Source organism: Dermacentor albipictus, chromosome 1 (assembly GCF_038994185.2).
Source record: "Dermacentor albipictus isolate Rhodes 1998 colony chromosome 1, USDA_Dalb.pri_finalv2, whole genome shotgun sequence".
NCBI lineage: Eukaryota > Metazoa > Arthropoda > Arachnida > Ixodida > Ixodidae > Dermacentor > Dermacentor albipictus.
Window position 1 is genome coordinate 179,719,148 of NC_091821.1, and position 15,730 is coordinate 179,734,877.

Below are 15,730 nucleotides of genomic sequence, written 5' to 3' on the forward strand. Positions count from 1 at the left end.
ACTCTACGCCACGCCACCCTCCGAAACACGAATGGACCGCACCAACTGCGCTGCTCGCATCTTGCTCGCTGACCCCTCATTCAGCGCAGTTCTGCAAACAGCGTAATTGCCCGTGTTCATCTTTGTTGGTTGCGTTCAACTCGCTACTGGCCACGTAGTTTCTCAGCCTCTTTTGACTCGCTGCCGAAACGGAAGATGACTGACCCACCCGCTGACAATTGGAAATGCACAACGTTGCCGGTGAAAAGAAAGAGCACGGCTATGGATTTTGAAACTAAGTGCTTCTAACCGATGAGGCGATTGTTGTGAACGTGCTTGCATCAGATAGCGACGACACCGATGGCAGCGATGATGCGGTAGGCCAGGCTGCCTCAACGTTGTCCTCACAGGAGGCCCGGCAGATGATTCAGTCCCTCCAAGGCTTCGTTTTCATGAGGAACCTTCCACTGCACTACATGGAGCATCTGGATACCTTGGAGAAGGATGTCGACAAGGCTGACAGACATAGGGTTTTCTCGTGCAATGCAGTGCGACGTAGATGGCGAGTTGCTTGTGGCGATCTCGCTTCAGCGTTTCTTCTGGATTTCTCAAGCTGACAGGCTGCTGCGGCAACCTCCTCGCATTTTTTAGAAGGCCCCTTTTGGGCCCACCAAAGCGCTGCCTCGGCAGTGCTCGCATATCGCTTGCCACCCGTGACCCCTCTTTGCAGTTATAGCAGTGCCATTCTTTAATGCCAACAGCCACTTACACGTGATTGGAGTGCCCAAAAAGCAGTTATGCCGGTGTCACAGGTACACTTCCGATCGCGATTGGGACCGATGTGGATCGAAATTTTTGACTTTCTCATGCATTTTGTGCAAAGGAGCCAATCATGACTGAGAAATTTGATCCGGATCAGGCTTGATCGCGATCAAAAGTGCGCCGTGTGACACCCTATTAAACGAGTGAGCACAGTCAGCAGCCGGATGGAGGAAGGTGGTGGGGAGAGGCACTGGCCTCCCCGCCATTATAGTTTGCTAAGATCAGCTCTGCCATCCTTCTATTTTAATTTCTTCATGCAACCCGGTTTTAACAATTATCGGTTATAACAATGGAATTTCTGTGGCATTTGAATGTTGTTATAAGTGGTTTCGACTGTGTCAACTTATGCATTAAGGCTATCAGAAAAAACCCCATATACCGTGCTTACTCGAATTTAGCGTGCACTTTTTTCCCGATAAAATGTGCACAAAAATTGCGTGCGCATTATAATCGAGTATGACCCCACATCTGCGTTACCGTATCGCCATCGACCTTTCGAAATGGCCGCATCGTACATGCTTCGAGCTACAGTGAACTATAATACATTCTAGTTCACTATACTTCGGGCCTAGCTGCCGTAGCTTCCTCCATGTGCTGTAGTATGTGTGCTTAGTACACCGTACGTCTTCTCATTTTCTGCGTTTGCTCTATCAGTATGATAGTGCCAACTGCAAAGACACGCAATGCCGCAATTAAAAGTAAATTGATCATGTGTGCGGTGACAGACAGAAATCGGGCCGCACCACAAGCATTTAAGCCCAAACCCCATGAGCGCAACTTTGTGCGCGACAGCGACGAGCGACGGCTTCGCGCGACGGATTGGGCCGTCGCTTGAACAGATTGCTCGATCTTGTCGCGTGATCGCTCGGTTCTGCAAATCTAGAATTCGTCGCTTGTCGCCCGGAAGTGCTATGAGCGACTAGCCAATAGTAAGCAGCCGGAAAGGGATGTACATTAGTGACGTACTACTGGTTAGCGCACGTGCGCGCTTCTCAGTATACAAACGGAACGAGCAAACTACTAAATTTTGATATGTAAACAAAAGAGACCTATTGCAAGATCTTCAGAAATACTTTATGTTGCTTTGTACAGCCAAACAAATCAACTTAAATAATTATAGCAAGTGCCACACCAGGTTTGGCGCTAACTCGATCCCATAATACCGGCAATACTGGAGAGCTGACGCTTGCTTGGAGTTTGACTTCTGGGCGACGAGCGAACGCGACAGCCATCTCCACCGCGTCACTTGTCGCTGTCGCGCAAGAAATCACTTGCATAGGGTTTATACTTTAGAGTTGCCGAAACTTGCGTGTGAGAATGGCACAAACAGGAGAGGTGGTCTACTACGATAGCTGCTGCGCATGGCACGGCCGCGCAGCCCCCAATCTTGAAAGCTATCTGCGATGGAGACAGAGTCTATGCATCTAGGCATACCGCGCTGTGTTCTCATCGCTTAGTTTGCGTTGAAGTGAGAAGCCGCACAAAGGTCAATTCGATCTCTCTTGCTACCGTACTTCCTCACTCCAGCATTTTGATAAAGAGTTCTTGCAGTCATTAAGTGAGATGTGCTCAGTTAGTAGGCGAATGTTTAAAAGTTTATATGGCGGATAAAACTACTATCCTTACTTTTTGTATAGCTGTCTACTATTTTGCCATCGCAATCGATGCTTCGCTTTTGTTTTGTTTTTCGAAATGAGAGAAAGTTGTATTTTGGTACGAAAGAATGAGATGCACGGTAGTGTAAAGGGCTTTTCTTTCTTTAGGCCATGGCAAACAGGTGCACGTTGAAATTGAGGGGGGATTCCCCCCCCTTTTTTGGGTCGCAGAAAACGGGTGCGTGTTACAATCAAGGGTGCATTACAATCGAGTAAATAGAATACAACGATATGTTATTCACCGCGTATTGGATATAACGATCAAAATTCTGCTGTTTGGGCGATGTTTTTCATGCAGAATAATCGTGAAATGTGCGTAAACCTCCCTCCCATGCGTGAAATCAACATGGTGGCAGCCGCTGACATTACCAAACTCTGGGATCGTGTCGCTACTGGCAATAAAATAGGTGGTGCTTCAATGCAGGAGTTTTTGAGGCGATGACAGCAGCGGCAGTGATGACGAGATTGACAGTGGCCAGTCTTTGAAACTAACTACAATCTTTGTGCACTGTCACTGACAGAGTCGCTCATTGATTCCATGCACGCTAAATTATAGCCGCCAGTGTTCGTGCAGCCACTGGATGCAATGCACAGTGTGGTTGTGAACCTGAAACTTCCGCGAAAACATGTGCAGATTTCTGACTATTTCAGCACGCCTAACGTTTGACACGCTGTTTAGAGGTATACCGTATTTACTTGCATAATGATCACACTTTTCTGTCAAAAAAATTTACGCAAATTCAGGGGCGTAATCATTATGTGGGTTACATTTCCCACGAAAAGAAAGATTTTATTTTTTCATCCCGCATTTGCTACGGGATGACAAGCAGGATGCTGCTGCTGTCAGTGCGGAACACCAAAACAAAAATGGCAGCCGCCAGAGCAAGCCGAACGCGATTATTTTTCTTCTTGTGAGTACACTGCACACATTGAAACAGTTTCTCCCACATCAGTAATGAATAATATTGTTAATATCAGCAAGTTTGTACCAATAACGTAGCCATGTCCACTTTGAGGGGACAGAAACAGAGATGGGCGCGCTTAGCTGCCAGTGACATAGAAACACATGGGGGGCATGCTGCGGAAACTGCGGCATTTGTTTTCACTGCTATCCTAATAAAGCGCATCTTCGCTAAGGGTGGGTGAATATCTTAGCTGCGTTACAAGCGTTGGCGTATGAATAGGGTACACTTCTAACATATCAGTGTAAACGTGGCCACTATTGTTGCCGCTCGCGATTTGTTGCGTGCCCATGAGTGCAGACGAGAGGAATCGAAAGGCGCCCTTTATGTTGTTGACCATTATGAAAACTACAAATAATAAAGCCGAGGCAAGTTTGGTTGTAGCTTTTTTTTTATGGAGGTGCAGAAAGTGGTAAAAGGAATGAAATGGGGCATCTGCTTAAGAATGTTGGGTGCGTGCAGACCGCTTGGTATGTCTTCAAGAGTCATTCGTGTAGCATTCGACAGATGGTAAGTGTGATCATCATTAGCTAGGCTTGGCACACGACATATCGCTGTGACAAGTTCATGGTGCGATCATTACTTGGGAAAGAAAAAAAATAAAATTTTGACGACAAAATTCAGGGGTGCGATCATTACGCGAGTGCGATTCTTATGCGAGTAAATACGGTAAATAAATGCTTCACTTTTCACAGCCTAATTTCTACAACGTCGATTTTTTAAATTGAAAGTGGCAAATTTGGTTTCGGAGCTACAAAGGTATGTTCGGCTGCTTTTTTTTTTTTTTTACAGCATTCCAGATATAGAGATGATCAGTTATAATAATCGCATTTTTCATTCTTGATATCGTTATAAGAGGACTGCACTGTACATGAGAACAGTATAGAAGCAAGTTTTTTTAAGACAACCCAGGTACTGGTTCTCTAAGTCTAAATCGTACGCCACTTCCGGGGAGCGGTAATGAAGTTTTTTTTTTCAGTTTAGGTATGAAAAAGATCAAACATCAAACGTTTTGCGCACACCAACTCAGATTTCAAGCGTAAAACGTTCCACGTGTATGTCGAAATTATCTAAAACAGGGCTTTTCATGCGATCCAGAATTTCGTTGCAGTTGGCCTTTAAGGCTAAAAAATTCCTGCCCATTGCTGCCAAATCATGGGACAGCCATCCTGTGAAGCTACTCAGTGCAGCAAACATTTAAGGGGCTGCTCCTTTCCTTTCCATAGAGTAAGAATAAATGGCCGATTGAATGATTCAAAATGCATTTGCTATGGTCCTTCGTACCTCTCCATTATGCCATTGTTCTCATGTCACTGCCACCATTTTCATACTGCCTCTACATATTCGCCTTCCCTGTCACCATATGGTGCATAAGAACAAGGCATTGCCAACCACTGTCACTATAAATCGAACTCATGCCCCCGCGACAACGTGCAGTTTGGGAGTCGGACATGCAAAACCATCAAGCCATAGCGCAGCTGCTAGACAATTTGTGCAAGGTTTTGTGTGCTACATAAACTGTGGGAGTGGCAGCGTCTATGGATGCATTTTGGGCACCATAGCAGGCTAACGTAGAGGACAAACGTGACATGCGCATCACAAGAAAGAAGTAAAGAAGTTGCTCTTGAGAAGATGGAGGTCTCCATAGTGAGAACCTGCAGCTGTCACGTTAAATGAGTTTGGAGCTGGAGGAATAGCTGAAGTGTGCCGTTTTTTCTTCTTCCTTAATTGTGGAGCACACTTTGTTGGTGTGCCACATACATGATAAAAACAGTAAATGAATGCACATTGATTTAGGAAAAACAGACATGCATGCCGCAATTATAACAGACTGCAAACGTCTTGCTGACACTGGTGCCAACATAATTTAGCATGGACTCTCATCTGCACTTCCCTATGCTGTGATAATTTAGGAAAATCTTCCAATGTTTCTCAAAGAAAAAGTTCTTTTGTGTGTTTTTCTTTATCCATCTTCCAAATTTGCAGAAATTTAACATCTGTACTCATTCACGAAGTTCTGCTGTAGTCACACTTAACCATTTTGTGTTCATTTGGGTATACTGAGGTTGCTTTTAATCTGCATCTTACTTACATGCAGCTAAAGGTTTTGAGTTTTTGGGGAGCACTGAGACCAGAAATATAAAAGTGCACTCAGTAGCTAAAGTGCAATCATAGTAGTAATAGTAGTAAAGTGCACTTATAGTAGTAGTGTTGAACTACACTACTAAGTGCACTTATAAGTGCACGTAGCACTTAGTAGCTAAACATGCCAAAGAGCCAAGTACCTTCAAGTTTCATGCCTGTCCTAAGACATTTGTCGAAACGGCAGGCAGGACACTTCTTCCGTGTGGCCACAGCAACAGGGCAGGCAGCTCCTCGGAGGCAGACGTAGTGCTTTTTGTTCTGCACTGTGCGTTTGAAGAAGCCCTTGCAGCTTTCACAGGAAAAGATACCATAGTGGAAGCCAGAGATACGATCCCCACAAATAGGGCACGGTCCACTGAGCAGCTGCTGTCGTGAAACACCACCAGGGGCTTCCCCTAGGGCCCCCAGCGGGTCACTTCCGGCACCTTCAGCTGAGGGGCGCCGAGTTGGGCTGGACAGGTCGGATGCATTCGACTCGTCTGATGCACTTGATGCCACTGAGGCACTGGAAGCTGCAACAATAGCACATGCACATTAATAATAATAGAGAACAGCTGGGATGTGCGAATACCAAATAGTAGATATTAAATTGAATATTGAATATGAGAACATTTCTCCCAAAATCTCATGCTTAGAAATTCTGTGCAGCAAAACACAGTGCTGCACATGCTCGGTAGTCTCCTAGCATTGCATAACACAAGAATGCAGCTTATTATCAGTAACTTAGGTACAGTAAAACCTCGTTAAACCATACCCGCTTAAACAGTAGTTTCGTTTTAAAAGTAGTAAAGTCCAATCCCCGACTCAGCGGCCACTGAACATAATGTTTTTTGTATGCGCATAAACCGTACCAGCTTATTGAGTACATATAGGTTAACACGTAGTGTTTCCACTTTTCGTTGTGCAAACACAACGATGCATCACCTCCCTCGGCAGCCCAGCAGAACAACAAGCCTCAGAGATAAGAACAACGGCCTCCAAGTGCCCTGTGCATTTGCACGTGAAGCCACATCAACATCAACATCATTTCGGCGCCGTGCCAGAGAGCGTTGTGGCGTCGTGCAAACAAGGACTCGCGTCATGCTGAAGCTCAGATAAAAAAGACGCCAGGCGCTTAGCATAGAAGAAAAATTAGACATTGTTCGTGCTATCGAACGTGACACGAAGAAGTCAGCGCTGGCACGCGACAGGGATCTACTGTTGACTACAGTGTGTGGCATTTGGAATGCGAAGAAGTTGCTTGGCAGCGCTGCTGTGACCACGAAGAGATGTTGGCTACGAGGTTCAGCTTTTCACCATCGTTGTCTCTGTTGTTGCCGAAGTGCCAACTAGCAACAGTGATGAGGACGACATGAAAAGCAACAGCACGGGCGATTCAGGCCCGACAATGGCAGAAGCTGCGTGTTACGTCAGCCTGCTGAATGCGATCGTCGCGACGAGAACAGCAACCCGCAATGAGAAAGGTGCCCCACGACTTCTGCAGCGCTACCGCCCGTGTGCATGGAGAACATGCAACGCCTACGAGGAATCTGCCATGCGAGTGTTTGCCGAGAAGAGGGGGCTGGCTGAAAAGCTGGCTCGCAGCTTCAGTAAGTTTGAGGCAGCGGTCGTCGCTGCTAGGCCGCCGCGGCATCAAACAAAAATAACACTTTTGTCGCGCAAAGTGAATAAATACTGTATGTTCTTTCCCCTTTCATCGCACTCTCTCTGAGTTCCATTTTTGACAGGTAAGTGGGCGATCTCATGCTATTTCGGTTAAGCAGCACTACCGTTTAGTATGTACTTTTTCCGGGCTCCGGCCAACTACAGTTTAACGAGGTTTCACTGTACATAAATATCAAGATACGCAGTGCAGTTTACTCTTAATAAAGGGAACTCCAAATTTGTATGCCAGCACTGATTACAGCTCAGTTCTTGTATATGAAGGTCTGGAAAATATTTTTGTGTCAATAGAATGTCTGTTGTATAGAATCAAGTGCTTTTCTACCTCTAAAGCAAAAGAATTGGTGACATCATGTTGTATTGAATACCAAAAGGGTTCTCAGTTTAATAGTGGACCTCCATTTGGTGGCAATCTTATATTGCATAAAATGTTTTTGCTTTCCAGTTTTCCTCCAAACTACAGAAAGACTTTCCAATTGTTGTGGCAGTTGGATTAAATTAAGGCGACTTCGTGTGGCAGACTAAAGTGCAGTCCATGCATCACATGACTCATCAATGCTTCATGCGATGCCAATTCACTCCACATAATGCCAAATCGAACATCACTAATTTGAATAGGTGATATATGAGTATTCACTCACCTCCTAAAAAATAGCCTTCCATGACCCTTCCAAACTATATATTACACTTCCATTAATTCAACTCTGGCTAATTATATTTTTTCATTCATTTCCTCCCAACCGAAGGTCCCGGCCGGCGCCCATGCATTTCTATGGGCCCAAACATTCCTTATTTCGATCCTAACATGGCCTTCGCCGGGTAATTTAAACTTGACCAGTTGGCATGCCTGACCCCTATGGTGACCCCAATAGCGACCCTTTTAGTGGCAGCATCTGTGTTGGCGGAACATAAAGGAGAGTGAATGACACACATCAGCTCTCATCGAAAGTACCCATTCTGGGCCCACCCCAGGAAGATTTTCAAGCAATAACAGTACCTCACAATGCCTGATTATGGTATTCAGCCGAATATAATGCACCTATTTCCCCCCCCCCCCACCCAAATACTGGGCTGAAAATTGCCAGAGCGATACAAATGGATATGAAACCAAAACCGCCTTTGCTACTTTTGCATGCTTTACCGCATAACACAGATGTATTGCGGCGAGACTAAAAAAACCGTGCGGCGAAGCTGACATTAGGAAACTGGCCACCATTGTGCAACACATGAGACCCTAGCCTTTTTTTCTTGCTAAAAGATAGGGCGCGCATTAGGCTTCCGCTATGTTTATGAGCTTTATTTGGATTTCTACGTTAGTCTTCTACTTTGGACACATACGAAACAGGTGCGTATTTGACTCAGGGGCATGTTAGATTTGGGCAAGTATGGCCAAATTCATCAGCAGTGTGTTCTGGCAGAAGCAACGACCACAAAAATTCACTTCACATTTTAGACCAGGTGCATTCAAAACCATATACCAGCAGTTTGACAATACTGTTGCCACTAACTTTCAGAAAATTGACACTAATTTGCATGAAGTCTCATCGATGACAAAAAGAACCTGCGAATTATGTTCCAGATGCCGTGAGACAAGAACTCAATCCAGGAAATGGCATCAACACACCAACTCAGTGTGTACACGAAGTTACGTCTTCACCCATTGTGTTTTTGCAAAAGAAAGTTGCTTTTGCCAGAGCAAAAGAGAGGGAGGGGACAGTCAAATTCTTCACGTCAATAGAGATGATGATGATGATGATATATAGGTTTTTTTTCTTTGGTGCAAGGGCCAGGGATGGCACAAGAGCGCCAAGAAATGGTGTGGGAGAGTCGATGATGCGGTGAGTGACAACTGTCAGATGTATTGTGGCTGTATAGAGGCCTAAAATATTTCCTGCATGTCATGTAAAATATAAAAGTATTAAAATAATGTCAAGAACGAGTGATGTGGGCAATGACCATAATATATACTCGAGAAAGAAATAACACGAAAAAATGCGCCGCTTCCAGTAGCACTACAGCCTTGCCAAGACCCATGCGCGCAAGGGCCTGGAGGCACATGCTTTACAAAACAGTACGCTCGCAGCAATGCCCTCTACATAGAGGGACCACTACAAATCTCTCAGGATGTCAACATGCAGCACATCATTCAAAAAGTTAAGAAGTGCCCTGGTCTCAAGCAAAGCTTCTGTTCCAACAATGTCGGATGTAAGGGAATCTGTAGTCTGTATGCCAAAGGAAAGTACTTTTTCCATTCTGCATCTGCTTCCCGGCACTCTAGCAAGATGTGGAGTACGGTCAGCCTTTCACCACATATGCCACAGAGGGGAGGTTCAGCGCCAGTCAAAAGGTGTGAATGGGTACCGTACGTGTGCCCTACTCTGAGGTAACAAAAGAGGACGCTAGATCGTTGTGACTTTGTTAATGCTGGCCAGTTCCCTAGAAAGGGCTTAATTACATGAAGCTTATTCAATGTTCGCACATTCCACAAGTGTTGACAATAGCTTCCGAGTTTCTTGCGTAGGAATGGCTTCAAGTCTGCGGCAGGAACGGGTATGGATGGATTGCTAGGCTTTGTTGCTATGGAGGTTGCCATTTTATCTGCAAGCTCGTTACCCTCTATACACTTGTGTCCAGGCACCCTGCGTATTACAATGGTTAGATGCACACATATTGCAGAGCAGTGAATAGAGGTCATTGATTACAGGATTTTAATGTTTTCATATAGATTGTAAAGTTTTGACAACACTTAAAGGGACACTAAAGGTTACTATGAAGTCAAGTTAGAAGAGATAAAACAATGCTCTAGAACGTCTAAGGTTTCAATATAATTGCGAACAGAGCTTTAGTAACCAAGAAATTGAGGTAAATGCATGACATGTTTTGAGACCCACCCCCCGACATTCCGGTACTAGCCCGATGACGAAGGCACTCATCATAATTTATGTCACTAGTACTCAACTACTCATATTAAAAAGATCATTTCATTAGGTTATAAGATGGAAGAAAATGCTACTTGTCTACTTCTATTCGATTCTAAGAAAAAATAACATTTTGACGTTGCCCTTCAGTAGTATGGGTGGCCGAAAGGTTTCGTTTTCACTCGACTATCCGCCGCGCGCGCTTTAGAGTTTCAGTTGTTTCGTTATTGCGTCGTGCTGCACTGGTTCTGCTGGCTCGCGAAACTTGCATTTGGAACAAGCAGCGAGAATGCCACGTCCATGTGATGTCGTGGGATGCGCGAACGGTCCGCGGAACTTGGCCAAGGGCAGTTGCAGCGGCAAATCCAACGTTACTTATCGTGGTGTGCCAATGAGTGAACCTCTCCGTTTGAAGTGGTTAAGCGCCGTACCTCTGCCACAGCGCATCGGCAAAGAGCCGAAAAATCGTATAGTGTGCTCGCTGCACTTTCATCCAGAGGATTACGAGTTCAATGCCGACTTACTGAAGTCGTATGGAGTGCCTTTCAAAGAAATGCTTTCCTGTAGCGCTGTTCCGTCGGTCTTGCCTGCATTCTCCGAAACGCAAGAACAACTGCAGGTCGAAGATGGGGTGGTGAGTGCGGCATTTGGTGTTGATGAAGGAAAAGCTACAAATGTATGAATATGTACAGCCATGACATACTGTTGCCATCATGGTAGTACTCAACGACGCCGGCAGTGCGAGCCCTTAGCAGCAGGTCACGTTCATCAGTGCTTAAATCGCTGAAGTCGAGCCCAGCATCGCGAGCCAATGTGTCGTTGTCAGGGTCGTTCATTGCAACGAGCTTCAAAGTTGCCGTCATAAAATTGCAACGAGCTTCAAAGTTGGCATCATAAAATAAAGAACCAGCTTATCGTCGCGCGCTTTTCCTTCTGCTAGCCACTATAGTTCTGCTTTCCTTCTGCTTTCGTGCTGCTGTCGGCTCTGTCTTGGCTCTGTTTCTGGTCGTGCATTTGCCTTTTGCACAGAAAAGCCGTACCGCCGTCTGCGGGCGCCGTTTTACTCACCGACGGCACAACATCACTATGAGACCATGACGTCACTACTCCTCGATCGGAGGGCGGGCGATATGAACTGCGCTAGAGGTACGCGGATGCTTCAGAACGCATTTTCTCTTAAAATAAGTCTCTTCTTCGCATGAAACAAGCGTTTCGAGGTTTCTGGGATGGTATTTCAACAGCCCATGTTGACCTAATATTAACCTTTAGTGTCTCTTTAAGGAATCTGTGAATATAATGGCCTTTGGGAGCTTTGCTTTCTTAATGTGCTTAATAGCCGACAGTATTGCATAGGGCTCTGCGATGAAGATGCTGGTTGCAGGGTGTAGAACAACAGATTCCGAAAACAATGGGCCGACAGCCGCGTAAAAGAAGCCGGCTTGCGACTTTGAAGCATCTGTGTAAAACTCTGGGCAGGTGTACTTCGACTGAAGCTCCAGAAAGTGCACTCGTATGTGCACATCTGGAGCGTATTTTGTTACCTCAATAAATAATGTGTCACATTCAACAAGTTGCCATTGCCATGGTGGCAACAGCTTCACTGGAGCCATTGAGACACCTATTTCCTCACAGAGTTCCCTGAGGCGCATTGAAAAAGGCTCCCTCACTAAGGGACGATTATGAAATAGTGCAGCAGATGTCATACCGTTAACAGATGTGTAGCAAGAGTGTCGAGGGTTAGACTGTACCTTGAGGAAATATGTGAAACTGCTGTATGTTCTCCATAGGTTAAGGGACCATTCATTAAATTCAATGTACAGACTCTCAAAAGTACATAGAGATGCTGCTCTGTGTATCTAATCATGGTATATGTGCAAACAATAGGCTTTTCAAGTTTGTAACGTCCTTTGTTAATTAAAGGGGAGTGCAAATATGAAATTTTGAATAATGAAACCCAAGTGCGAATTGAACAGAATATTTTTTTAATACAGATACAGTCAACGACCGATTTTTCGGACCCGCTAGAGAACGTAAAAACGTCCGAAAATTCAGGCAGTCCGAAAAAATGAATGCATGCAAAAAAACGCACCTTTTTTTCTTTTTTTCTCGGATCTAGAGGTAAAGGGCGAAGTACCAGGCTTCCGAAACCCTGCCAAAGCATTAAATGAAGGTGCTATAAAAAGAGGTGTTCAAAAACTCTGTGCGCAGCCGACTGCCGGTTTATAATGTACATGTGCATCGTCGGGCAGCCAGTGTTATTGCTGCAGTGGCTTGAAGAACTTGTTGATTGTTGTTTGGACGGTGTTCCGGTTGCATGCGATCATATTCGCCTCGATCTGAGCAAGAATGTCAGCCCTGTACACCGATGAAAGAGTCAACAATGCTCGCGTCAACTCGGCGCTTCTAGGTGGCGCAGGCACTGGCTCCTTATTTTCAACATTGCAGTCTTCTGAATCCCCCACAACCTGACGGAATATTCCATCGTCAGTCAGTTCTGCGCAGAAGTTGAGCTCGTTGTCGGCGTCAACAAATTGTTCAAAAGTTATTTCCGTGGGCACGGTACTGCTTTCCGTGTTTCGATGCCATCGGCGAGGACGACAAAGACGAAGTGGGGGCCATCGAAGGCAAGCGAAATCCTCAAGTTGCGAACAATGGAGTTCACAGACGAGCGTCGAAGCAACCAAGCCTAGCGTCGCAGAGCACACTTGACACAACAGCACAACCACACACCACGCTAGCCAAAACGTGGCCTGCGCAAACAAACGAAATAGTGCCGCTCCAAAAACTCCGCTGGAGGCAGAAGTGCGGCCATTTGCGGCGATGAACATAGCCAGCGTGGCCAGACCAAACTGGTGTGTGACAGCTAGATTCGGCTAGTTGTGGTTCAAAGTGGCGATATGCTTTGGCTGCAAGTCAATTTCCTTCGCAAGGGCACTGCGCGAGGAGCAAAAGGACCTTCCGTCACGTCAAAAAGTCCAGAAAATTGGACGGCGGGGGGTTCAAGCGTCCGAAACTTCAGATGTCTTTATACATTGATTCTATGGGGCTCGTGGCGGTGCCGCGAAGACGTCTGAAATATTAGGCATGTCCGAAAATTTGGCCGTCCGAAAATTCAGTCGTTGACTGTACTATTGGTTTTGCTAACATGCAATTTGTTTCAACAACCAGACTTACGATAAAGAAAGCTTATTGTACAGCAAATAACGTACAAGAAAACAATGCTTTCTGGTGAAAAAATTTCTCTAGTACAACACTTTGGCTTGACAGTATCATAATTCTGTGGGTGTCACTCTCTTGTGTCCCTGTCTTTTTTGCACTGTGTTCTCCCCCCCTCCCCCTCTCAAGGAAAGAAAGATTTCCTTCAGACATCGAAAAGAGCTGCTCACTGGACACACTAGTGTCTGGTATCGGCAGGTATCTCTTCGCAAGCCGAACCAACAGTGGGCACGATGCTCCCACCGCCATTCACATAGATCTTCTTTTAGGCCCAAAATTTCCTCATGCAAATATCTTTTAACCTGTGGCTGTGGCAGTGGAATTTGTTGCCACAAGCAAGTGAAAGTTGGAGCTGGTTGATGAGCTTATCAAAGTGTTTTCAGAGTGCTGATGTGGAAGGAGAGAGGTTTACAGAAGCTTTTGATGTTGGGGACATATCTGGGTTTTTTGGTTTTGAAAATTTGCTTGCTTCACATAAAGCCAGGTTTTAATGTGATAGCGTTAAGGGCCCCATGTCGCAGAAAATCCGGCATTGGCGTCCAGCGTTGTTTCGGTAAAAATCATTTCGAATCATACATGCCCAACCACACAGGCTCTCCATGAAGCGCAAGGAAGTTGCTTAACTAACTGAATTTCTCCATGTAAAATAAGTCAGAAAAATCGTAAAGTACGACTTACACACAACATACAGACATGATAGTGTCGACTTGTAAATTGAATATTTGAGAAAACATAATTCTGTTATGCGGAAACTCAAAACACAAACCCCTTTTCCAGCGTTTCTACCATTGATAGAGTGGCCATGGGCTCAGAGATTTGAGCACGCCAGTGCGCGCAAATTTCAAAGGTCATAAAGCGGTGCGCTTGGTTCCTTGCAACACCTCCAGATGGCGCTTGCCTCCGCTGCATCGCGGCCCACACAACAGGTGGCGTTTCTACCAGAAAGCTCACCTTTGTACATAGCATTTGCCGCCAGCGTTTCTCAGTAAGCGTTACAGTTACATAAGCTGCAGTTGCTGGGAAGCGTGAGAAGCAGTCGGGGATCTTTGAATGCTACCGCGTTCCACTCTTAAAGGCGAAGCTTAAGCGTCCTCCGAATTTTTTAATCCAGTTTGCCATTGAAGCATCTTGGTGGTACTCAACTACATTAGAACGAGGGTCTAAACACATTGATAAGCCTGCTATTTGGTCAAACTTGTAGTTTGGTAACAGTGTTTTTAGGCACTTAGCCAGGTTAGCAGCAGAAAGAGGTTTCAACCTCGTGGCTAGTATTGTCCAGGTGCATGAAGAGGCAGCACAGTGTGGGTACCTGAGCTGATAGTGCTAGGTAGCCATAAGCACCAGCAGCAGCCATACGACTGTGCATTTTCTTACTTTTGATATGCTTTACTGCATGGTAATATGCCTTACAGCAATTCATTTTCTATTCTTCGCTGCATAACAGGACTGTACAGCGGTGAAGCTGACTTAGAGAACTGACAACAGCAATTTCCAGGGATCACAATACCAGAATAGTATAAGCGTCTCTTGAATCGAATCAAACACCGTATTTACTTACACAATGATTGCACTCGCGTAATGATTGAACCCCTAAATTTCGTCGTCAAAATTTTGATTTTTTTCTTTCCCACGTAACGATCGCACTCCGAACTTGCCGCAGCAATATGTTGAGTGCCGAGCTGGCTGATGATGATCGTGTTTACCAACTGTCGAATGCTACGCGAACGACTGTTCAAGACTTACCAAGTGGTCTGCACACACCAAACAGATTCTTAAGCAGATGCACCATTTTATTCCTTTCATCACTTTCTGCCTCAAGAAAAAAAAATCTACAACCAAACTTGCCTTGGCATTATTATTTGTAGGCATTATAATGGGTTATGGTCAACAACAACAAAAAAGGTGCCTTTCGATTCCTCTCGTCTGCACTCGTGGGCATGCAACAAATCACAAGCGGCAACGACAGAAGCCACGTTTACACTGATACATCAGAAGTGTACTCTATTCATATGCCGGCACTTGTAATACGGCTCAGATATTCAACCAACCTTAGCAAAAATGTGCCGTATTAGGATTGTAGTGAAGACAAATGCCACAGTTCTTGCAGCATGCCCACCGTGTGTTTCTGTCACTGGCAACTGAGCACTCCCATCTCAGTTTCTCTCCCCACAAAGTGGACATGGCTACGTTATTGCCACAAACTTGCCGATATTAACAACATTATTCATTACTGATACCAAAGAAATTGTTTCAATGCACGTAGTGTACTCACAAGAAGAAAAAAAATCCCATTTGGTGTGTCCCACTTGCTCTGCCGGCCGCCATTTTGTTTTGATGTCCCGCACTGTTACAGCGGCAGCTGCCTGTTTGT

General features: G+C 45.3%; 1 protein-coding gene across 1 annotated transcript in view; it reads right to left on the reverse strand.

Annotated features, from left to right (window-relative positions):
• Hr39 (Nuclear hormone receptor FTZ-F1 beta) overlaps nt 1-15,730 on the reverse strand; it is a 135,722-nt gene that overhangs the window by 65,514 nt on the left and 54,478 nt on the right. The window contains exon 7 of the mRNA XM_070530115.1: nt 5,704-6,075. Within this exon, the coding sequence (XP_070386216.1) occupies nt 5,704-6,075 (372 nt within the window). The remainder of the gene's footprint in view (nt 1-5,703; nt 6,076-15,730) is intronic.